The 10,348-nt window shown below is 33.2% G+C and overlaps 1 protein-coding gene across 1 annotated transcript in view; it reads right to left on the reverse strand.

The window, feature by feature from the left end:
- NBEAL1 (neurobeachin-like 1) overlaps window positions 1–10,348 on the reverse strand; it is a 208,658-nt gene that overhangs the window by 133,645 nt on the left and 64,665 nt on the right. Inside the window, exons 8-13 of the mRNA XM_012655033.1 lie at window positions 7,044–7,127; window positions 5,018–5,116; window positions 4,349–4,929; window positions 3,138–3,270; window positions 2,503–2,622; window positions 1,229–1,532 (exon numbers count right to left, since the gene is read on the reverse strand). Of these exons, the coding sequence (XP_012510487.1) occupies window positions 1,229–1,532; window positions 2,503–2,622; window positions 3,138–3,270; window positions 4,349–4,929; window positions 5,018–5,116; window positions 7,044–7,127 (1,321 nt within the window). The remainder of the gene's footprint in view (window positions 1–1,228; window positions 1,533–2,502; window positions 2,623–3,137; window positions 3,271–4,348; window positions 4,930–5,017; window positions 5,117–7,043; window positions 7,128–10,348) is intronic.

Below are 10,348 nucleotides of genomic sequence, written 5' to 3' on the forward strand. Positions count from 1 at the left end.
AATTATGTAACAATTATTATTTAAAAGTAAAATAATGAGTAGGAAAAATTGTAAGAACAAAATCTAAACTAGAAAGCTGTAAGAACTACACTAAATGACTTATTATTAACTTCGAATTTATTTAGATTATAGATCACCTTCAAATATTTGGGTGAGTTTCAAAGTAATGATAAGGTTCTAATATAAACTTTGAAAATCTGGACAGTCCCATTCATCTCCAAATTCCCATGCAATCTAAAAGACATTTTGACAAATAAGCTATTCTGCTGAGTTAATGTATATGACTCTTAAAGGCTTAACTCCTGAACATACTGCTAGAATATAGATATAATTTTGAAAGTAATTAGGATTCAATAATAACCATTGGTATTTATGTTTAAAATCATAGCCAAAAGAAAAAGAAAAAGCCAAAACAATAACAAAAAAACCAGTTGTAAACTTATCCAAGGTCTCCTAATTCTACTGCCTTCATGGATTCTTCACATACATTAATACATCAATTGTAAAAATGGTAAGTTTTGGAATAAGACTCATGACTTTGGAATCAGTTATATAATTTCTTATGGAGATAGACTTATATTTTGTTTCAATTCATTAAAATCTGTCAAAAGTACTGGCAGTGTTATGGACCAAACTGTGTTCCCCTAAAATTCTTATGTTAAAGCCATAACCCACGACGTGACCATATTTGGAACTAGGGACTTTAAGGATGTAATTAAGGGACTTTAAGGATGTAATTAAGGTTAAATGAAGTCATAAGGATGGGGCCCTTATAAGAAAAGAAGAGATACCAGAGATCTCTTTCTCTGTTCATGTGCACACAGAGAAAAGACCATGTGAAGACACAGCAAGAAGGCAGTGACCTATAAGTCAGGAGCAGAAACCTCACTAGAAATCAATCCTGATGGCACCCTGATCTTGAACGTCTAGCTTCCAGACTGTGAGAAAATAAACTGCTGTTGTTAAAGCTACCCAGTCTGTGGTATTTTGTTATGGCAGCCATAGCAGACTAATAGAGGCAGTATTATGGATGATTTTTAAAGTATTTTCTGAAGGTTTGCTTTATTTATGCCTACCAAAAAAAGTATGGTATGTGGTGGGCTTTTTCTTCCCTTTCAGCTTCGATTAAAACAAATACACTCTTCAGATTAAATATATTCTTGAGAATACATTTAGACAACAGAAAAAACTCTAAATTTAATTAAGCATTATGACGGTACATGCTCACCTGCTAAATATAACGCCTTCACCTGAGAAGGCTGTAGTGCTTCATAGAAGATGATAACAGACCCTAGCTGACCCTCCAGAGATGTGGGACATCCCCATTCACTGTCTTGGGTTCCAGCTGATATCAATTTGGTAATCAATTTTGATTTTTCGATTGTTCCTCCCCAGGAGGCTGATGAAAGAATTCCACCAAATGATGTCCGATGAGGGGTAATGGGAGAAGAAAAAGGTGGATCTGGGATTTGGGATGGTGGAGGAGTGGTGGTTCTTTGTCCAGCTGAACCAATACAACATGAAGTAAAAGGCTAAAAATTAAAAAACAAAAAAAATCATACAATTTTAATTAAATATCTATCCTATTTACAATTAAACAGTACATAAAATTACAAAAATAAAAACATTGAAAATAAAAATGGAAGTTTTATTTTTACTGGATCATGATGTGTGCATGCATATGTACACATAAGAAATTATTATGTGTGACCTTTGGCCTGTAGAATTTGGATGCATTACTTTTATGACCCACTTTATATCCTTTTGTAAATTTTGAATTTTTAAAGAGTGTATATTATAAAACCCTTTTTAACTTTACTGTTTCCTAAAATCAAGGGAATTACTTTTCTCCCTTAAAATTTATAAACAGAGAATTACACATGAGTATTAACACTAATTACAGGCTATCCTGGAACGGTCATTGAGATGAAAAGCCAGAAGAAATGATTTGAGTCCTAGGACTTGATAAATAATCTATTCCATTCCATTACCTTCGGAAAAGGCCCTCTCAAAATTATACCAAAATTCTCAAAGAACTTTTACACTAGTGTTTTTTGAGAACCATCTCAGTAAATAAATTCTATTTTATACCTAACTGCAATGTAAAGGTTTTAAGTTTCTTTATTGTTTCAACTTTAATGGAGATGGAAAAGAGTTCATCATAATATTCTCTTAAGTATTTCATGTATTTGGAGAGTTTTATTAAATGACACCTTGGTCTATTGTATTCATTTCTTTGGCTTTCCTGTCATAAGTCTCTTTTTCTAAGACTTTAATTCCATTTGTTTCTTCCTTGAATTGTTTTCCTTTATTCTCATTGTTTGACTTCACCTAATGATGACAGGCTAACAGAATTGAATAGTAATTTAATGTGTCTTAGAATATAGAAAACACCTTAAAATTTTGGGGCACATATTTAGAATAAACAGAACCTTCTACATTAACTGAAAATTTTCAGGAGTTCTCAATTGTATCTGTAAAGAGTAGGTCAGATATGCTTACTTCATTCATGGCAGGAAATCTGAGAGGTGCAGAAACCTTCTGTTGTCCATTATCATAGATATAGACAAGGCTCTGACCAAAGGGCCTTTTTCCAGGCATGTGAACAATGGTTATGTTGTGCTGGTGAAGTAAAACACACATTTAAAAGACTAAAACTACATCATGTCTTTGGAATGAAAAATGCTTTCAGAATATTGCTCTATAACTAGTTTGTGTGAACAGTTGAACATTCAGATTAAGCATAGTTAAATGCTGATTAAAATGATGTTTTCAAAGTGAATAACAATTTTTTCTGCAGTACTACAAAAGCACTTAATCCTATTCTAGAAAATTTACACAGACTGTAACATAGTATCTTTTCTATATTTCTGAGGCTATATTATTTAGAATCAGTTTATCTAATGAGAAGCATTATATATTTTTAGAAAAGCAATAGAAATGGTATTGTTTTTAACAACCTATCATCTCATTTAAAATTGAAATTCAAAATCAAACTTGCTTCTAGAAAACCAAGAAATCGTAACATTCATTTTAATTTCTTTAGCAGAAAAATGATTACTCCTGATTTTGTGATGATGACGATGGTAAATAAAATTAACCACATTAATAGTTAAATGTGATGCCCTAAACCTTACCCAGAGGGAATCACAGAAACTGTGGTCAGGAAGCATAACTGTTGCATATTCTCTTTTTGTGCACACTGCCACGACCAACATACCTGAATGGGTAATAAAAGCTTCAAAACCCATGCCACTTCCTGTAAAAAAGCTAACAAAAATATATATTATCAGAACACTTGAAGCCACTTGTTGAGTTTCATCATCATCGAAGCATACAAAATCATAAAGCCATCATGTACATCTTTATCAACAATGCTATGGTTTACATTCTATTGTCACACATCAATGCAGTGTTGTTTCAAAGGTATTTTTAAAACCCTTTTTGGGCATAAGAGTTTAGTAGATTATAAAAGGTAGCCTTATAAGTGGAATTCCACTAGCAAAAATAAAACCATAAATTTTCAAATTTTCAAAATTCTTCCACATAAGATTCAGAAAGCATAAATAAAGGTCTTAAAAATCACAAGACATATTAAAAATTACTAGCTAGTAAAGTCTGGATGTACATACACATAGGTTTTCTGTTCCTTCATATAAATATACAGCATGTTCAATGGAACAGAGATCATCATTCATTTTCAAACTTATTATTCCTTTTTTCTCCACATTTCCACTACTTCTAAGAAGGAAATTTGTTTCCAAACTAGTCTCGGAACTTAATCAACAAAATATTTAAGATATACGCCTATTATTATGAAAGCAATAAGGCACTTATAATTAAGCTGTGTGCAGACTAAGGATGAAAACATTTTAGATAAATTCTTATACATTTAAAAACTAGATGCTTGGCCTGGCACAGTGGCTCACACATGTAATCCTAGCACTCTGGGAGGCCAAGGCAGGAGGATCACTTGAGATCAGGAGTTCAAGACCAGCCTGAGCAAGAGTGAGACCACATCTCTACTAAAAATAGAAAAATTAGCCTGGCATTATAGCATCCGCCTGTAGTCCCAGCTACTCCGGAGGCTGAGGCAGGACGATCACTTGAGCCCAGGAGTTTGAGGTTGCAGTGAGCTACTAGGACACCACTGCACTCTACCCAGGGTGACAGAGTGAGACTCTGTCTCAAAGAAAAAAAAGAAAAAAAACGGAAATTGAATCCCCGTCCTCACTCTCCCCCCTTAAAAAAAACACATTAGACGCTTGGAAAAACTTTTCCCTGTTTAAGAATCATAGCATATATTGTTATGAAGTATTCATCTATATTCCATAACTTGGACCAGTACCTGTACAATTGTTTTCTTTTTCCTCCTTTGTTAGCAATGCCAAGAAATAACTGATCCTGATCCAAGCAAAACCAAGCATTAAAAGAAAAGGCAGATCCTGGCCATTTCTGTATGGGAGGCACAGAAATTCCTGCCATACTATGTGACAAATTAAAATACTGCAGTGCACTCTCTAAACTTAGTTTTCGGGCCATTGTCAGGATTGCTCGAGTCACAGGAGTGATGTAAGGGTGAATATATTCAGATTCATCCACTCTCAGCAATCGTAGTAGTCGACGGATTTCTTCTGAGCTCACTGAATGACTCCCCAAGGAACCATGGATTGCAATCAAGTTCTCAGCACAAGTTCGATGGAGGAAAGAATGGGAGTCAAGTGTTTCAATGATTCTAATTCCCATGTTTGCATTGACACAAATAGTCCGACTCTGCCTATTAAGACAACAAATTCTTTTTAGCCAATCAGAGATGAAGATTTGCAGATCATGGGATTCTAGTTCTGGAAGCCACTGGATAAGAAGCAAGAGAGGCTGGACATTACTAATGCCCAAAATCCCAACTGAAGTGTGGTCACCCTCTACAGCCTGGAAAGCAACATAAAAGACAAAAGGTTAGTTGTCATTTTTGAAATGGAGATAATGGAACTTCTTTTAATAAAGATTAAAAACTCACCATATTCATAAGTTCTTTAAGTAGTTCCAGTGGTGGCTGACCCAGGGATTTTAATACTTCAAACATATGTGTGTAACCAATTCTTTCTTTAAATACTTCCTAGAAGGGGAAAACAGTATATCAAAGCACATTTTCAAAAACTAAATTTGTTGGAATATTAAAAATAGTGAACAATACCCATTTAAGCTAATTAACTTAATATTAAATAAAAATATTATGAATTCCACATGTTTTCTTAAGTCACATGCCTTCATCTTAAAACAGAATCCATATATTTTCTAGAATAATAAAGTTACAATAATCTACCAAAATGTAAAAAAAAAATGAAATTAGCATTAACTGTGTATTATAAAATTATTATATTATTTGCAGATTAGGGCATGACACTTTCTCTACTTTTTTCACTTGATTTGTAATTAGTAGAGTATTAGGTGAAGTCAAAACGAAAATAGAGAAAAAATGAGACTTTAAGGGTAAAAGGAGTCAGACATAAACCTCAAAGGATTAGACTAAAGAGTTCTGGCAATTTTGAGTGGTGGCTAGAAAGAAACTGAGTACAAAGAGTTTTCTCTCTGCTATTTTGTATCTAAATGGCCTGAATTATCTGGAGCACCAAGTTCATTTTAGGAAGTCCTACATCACATGTATTTTTGAACGAGTGGGCACCCAAAGCCATGAAGTGAAATATAAAGACAATCAAAAAACCTAGAACATACTAAACTGGCCCATTAAATTAGGTAGAAATATATACACTCACTAAAATATCAAAAGGATTAAATAAAACCAGTAAGACTGGTTGCTTCTAGGTTGATTATAGATCAAGGATAGGAAAGAAATCTTTTTTTTTTTAAAAAAAAGGGTATTTTTGTTATATAACCTTTTGAATTTTAAACCATGTAAGATATTATATAGTCAAAAAAATTATCTTTTAAAGAGACTTGAGTATCTTTTAAGTTTGAATTTCAGAATACAGTACAGGTGGTCCATTATAATCATAAACCAATTACTTAGAAGTTAAAATGATTTCTTCCTTATAGAAACTACTATTAAATGGAGATTAAAGTCATAAGCCAGACTGTAAAAGATGTAAAAGCCTATTCAACAGTAACCTAACTATGAGTTACATTAACATTTCTCAAGCAAAAGTTACAGTCTCCTAACACAAACAAATGGAAACTAAGGAATACAACTGAAGGCATGGCTCAAGGAACAGGGAGTAATTAATTCATTTCTGGTACCAGAAAGACAAAGCATGAGGTATATTAGACGTGGCAAATAAAAGCACAAAGTGGTAATAATAATAACTGTCACTGACATTTATTGAGCACTTAGCATCTGCCTGGCACTAGGCTAACCACTTTACACAGATGATCTCACTAATTCTGACAACAACCAATAAGGTAACTATCAGCATGTAAGGTAACTACCAGCATAAGTGGACAGAAGAATAGCCAATGGTAGAGAATGAGAAGGGACAGAAAACCCTAAGGGTTAGTGACTACAAAGAAGCAGAATTCCCATGGCCACACAACCTGGAAAAACAAGTCCCGAATTGATAGGCTATTCACATGTGAAAAATGTTCATATTCTAGGCAGTCATAAACTGACTAAATAGTGATTATTTTATTAATGAAGAAAAACTATAATATAAAACATAATTTCTTAAATTCACTAACCATAGAATCACTTAAAATGATCATTTCAACATTTCAACGCCAGTACTATTGTCCCATTCTTTGACCAACATTGTAAATCCCTATTAGTTTGCAGTTCAATCATCAATGTCATTTAAAATCCTAAAGTAGTGCCCACAGGGATTTATTTGTCTTTAAAATTATCAGCAGTATAAGCAAACATTAGTATATTTATTCTTATGCTAAGATGATATTATTTTGTGAACTATTTCATTTCAGGTGTTAAACCATAAGTATTATATACTTTCATATATTACTTCAAGATTTATATAGTGAAAATTAGTACAACTAAGACAACATCTTAAAGCTTGGGGGATATATGGTTCGTTCACCTTAGCAGCTGGAGACTTGTTCATTACTGCTGTCAAAGCCTGAATCGTTGATACAGCCAAACAATCCAACTGTCCCTGAAATGCCTACCAGTGGAGGGGGGGAAAAAGCAAGAAATTAACAAATGTGTTCAAGATTTTTATTCAGTTAGGAAACCTTTGTCCTGAAAACCTGAGGAAAAAAAAAAATAATTACTTAACATGCATTACATTCCTCTTTCAATGAAATAGATTTCTGAAACACTATAACCTGCAAGAAAAGTTACCTACTTCACAGAAAATAAGCCATGTGTCAAGAAGGCTAAGGCAACATTCACTGATTACATTAAAATGTTTTGAGAAAAAAAGAACCAAGCTTAATACATGCTTTTTAAAAATAATGGACAATCTCAAGAGGAAGGGAGGGAGATCTATCATTGGAAATGCTATTATGTTTTAATTTCCCTTCAAAAATACACTTGAACTTTCTGGGTTTAAATTCCATTTGCATGTATAAGATAGCTAAAATAATCTTCACCTCATTTCCAAACCCTTTGTTAAAACTGAAACGGTATGTGCATACACCAATTAATCATACTTGTAAACAATTATCTATATCTATTTTTACATAAAATGTAAACTTTGAAGCAGATACATAAAAATGACATACGTAAGTACCATCATGTTTTTGAGAAGGCATCTTTTAGTGACAAAAGTTTTATGAAAAAATAAAAACTAGCTTCATTTTGCCTTATACTGTTTAAGCTTCATCATAAAGAATAGATGTGTTAGGCTGGGAGCGGTGGCTCACGCCTGTAATCCTAGCTCTCTGGGAGGCCGAGGAGGGTGGATTGTTTGAGCTCAGGAGTTCGAAATCAGCCTGAGCAAGAGCGAGACCCCGTCTCTACTAAAAATAGAAAGAAATTAATTGGACAACTAAAAATATATAGAAAAATTAGCCGGGCATGGTGGCGCATGCCTGTAGTCCCAGCTACTCGGGAGGCTGAGGCAGGAGGATCGCTTGAGCCCAGGAATTTGAGGTTGCTGTGAGCTAGGCTGACGCCACGGCACTCACTCTAACCTGGGCAAAAGAGTGAGACTCTGTCTCAAAAAAAAAAAAAAAAAAAGAATAGATGTGTTAAATTTCAGGGCAGTGCATTTATTGCGGAAACCAAAGCTAACATCAACAATATTAAAAGACAGAACACGACTGTTATATCAGGCTTAGTCAATCATGAAAGCATAGAATGAGGACTAGAAAGTTGTAAAAACAGTCCTAAAAATCTTCTTTCAGGAATATATTACTATGATCTGACTGTAGTCACTCCACGAATAGTATTTTACTCTCTCCCTCCCAGCAAAACACATTTGAGTACTAGATCTTTGTAGTATCAAGCTAAGCTCAACCACTTTTAGGCAAGTTATTTAATCTGGAATCCTGGTTTTTGTTGATATTGTTTGTTAAATATTGCATACAATAAACATATTACAATATGCACTAAACATTCTGCATACGGCAGAATTTCATACAAATAAAATCTGTCCTAGACTTCATCCAAGAGAAGTAAGCAAAAAAAAAAAAACCTAATTTCACCTACAATTTGGAAGTGTAACATAAGCCTTTAAGAGACTATTATAATTGTTTTATTAATCCATGTAAGTAGGCCTTAAGATAGATTAATACTTACAGAAAAATCTAAAACAGTACTCTGTAAATTGATATTTCACATCCAGAATAGAAAACAACAGATTATAATGTCTCTTGTTATACCATAGCTCTATTTATAAACCTGGACATTAAAACAACATTAATAAAAGATATAATGTAAGTTCTCTCAAAAACATTTTGGAAAAGAAAAATAGCAAAGTAATTTTTATAGGCAGTTTTCGTTCAAACTAAATTATCTGTGAGAAGCAACAAAACTACATATTTTTACTTTATCATACCCATATTGAGTTGAATTCTTACAATGGAAAAAAGTCAAGTTTTATGCTAAATTAACACTCAAAGCATTCGGCATCTTCTTCCCTTCCTCCAAGATTTGAATTGTCCATTAAATTATAATCATTACTTGTCAATAAGAAGCAAAGAATCAAGATATTAACAATGACCATACATATTCACAAACAAAGCCCTCAGGTCTCAATGTACCACAGTGCTTAGAAAAGGAAGCCCCCAAAATATGAAGTCACCACCAGGTGGACAGCATTGATATTTGGGATCCCATTCCTGTACTTTATATCTCCTCAAACTAAAAAAAAAAATACACATATAGAAGGAATTCTATTGATTATTTGTATCAACCATGAAGATATTTATCCTTTAGATGAAAGCAATTTTCATTTCAATTTTTAAATAATTTTCAAAAGTAATTAGTGAATATTAGAATTAGATGCTGTTTGTGTATTTTCAGATATAAGAAGAAAAGTACAGGAATAGTTACTCCCATTGACTGATTCTGTACTTCAGCTGAAACAAGATGCAGGCTGTGTAGATACCTGGTCCTCATTCATTTCTGTCAGTAATTTGTTGGCAAGGTCTTTCTCATTCTTGTCTGCCACCTTATTGTTAGCATTTAAAAATAGCTGTTAAAAACAGAGACAAGAATAATGGAGAAAGAACATTAAATTGTTACCTATAAGCAGTAATGAAGATTAAGTGGATTCCCATGTCTCTTGAAAATAAATCCAAGAATCCACTCGTGAAGTATATCACACTTTTAGAAATTAAAGATTACTCACTTTTTGTATTATAAACTGCTATTAGTTTATATACTATATATTTACCTCTTGGAACTCAAAGTTATGAAAATAAGAAACAACAGCAATAATTAGAATTAGTTAATATTCCTAAATTCTTAAAGAATCAGCAGAGAATGCCTCATAGGAAAGAAGGAAGGCTGCTATTGAGATAGACTAAAGATACTGAAATGAATAATACACAGTAAGGGTCCTGTACTCAAGTAAGTTTGTGAAATCCTATCAAACTAATTTTAAAAAGGGTTCTTTCCAGAAATACCTCTCAGTCTCAAATATGCTAATACGTACTTTCACAAGGGAGGTCAGTGTGCAGCATTTACTGAATTTATCTGACTGCACATTTTATTAAAACATTGGATAAGAGTACTCTCCAAAGTCATCAAAGGTTGAGCTTAAGTTATATTAGTTTGTATTCTGTAAAGGGACTACCCTCTTCTGAATTAAATAAACTAATCAAGTATTTTAGTTTCAGTATATAAAACTCAGCACCTCAAAAGGCCTTGGCCTTAGCTCAGTTTGGGTAAAGAGAAAGATAATTCAAAAAAAAGTAAAAGGGAGGCCAGGCACAG

Source organism: Propithecus coquereli, unplaced genomic scaffold, assembly GCF_000956105.1.
Source record: "Propithecus coquereli isolate 6110/MARCELLA unplaced genomic scaffold, Pcoq_1.0 Scaffold113, whole genome shotgun sequence".
Classification (NCBI taxonomy): Eukaryota; Metazoa; Chordata; class Mammalia; order Primates; family Indriidae; genus Propithecus; species Propithecus coquereli.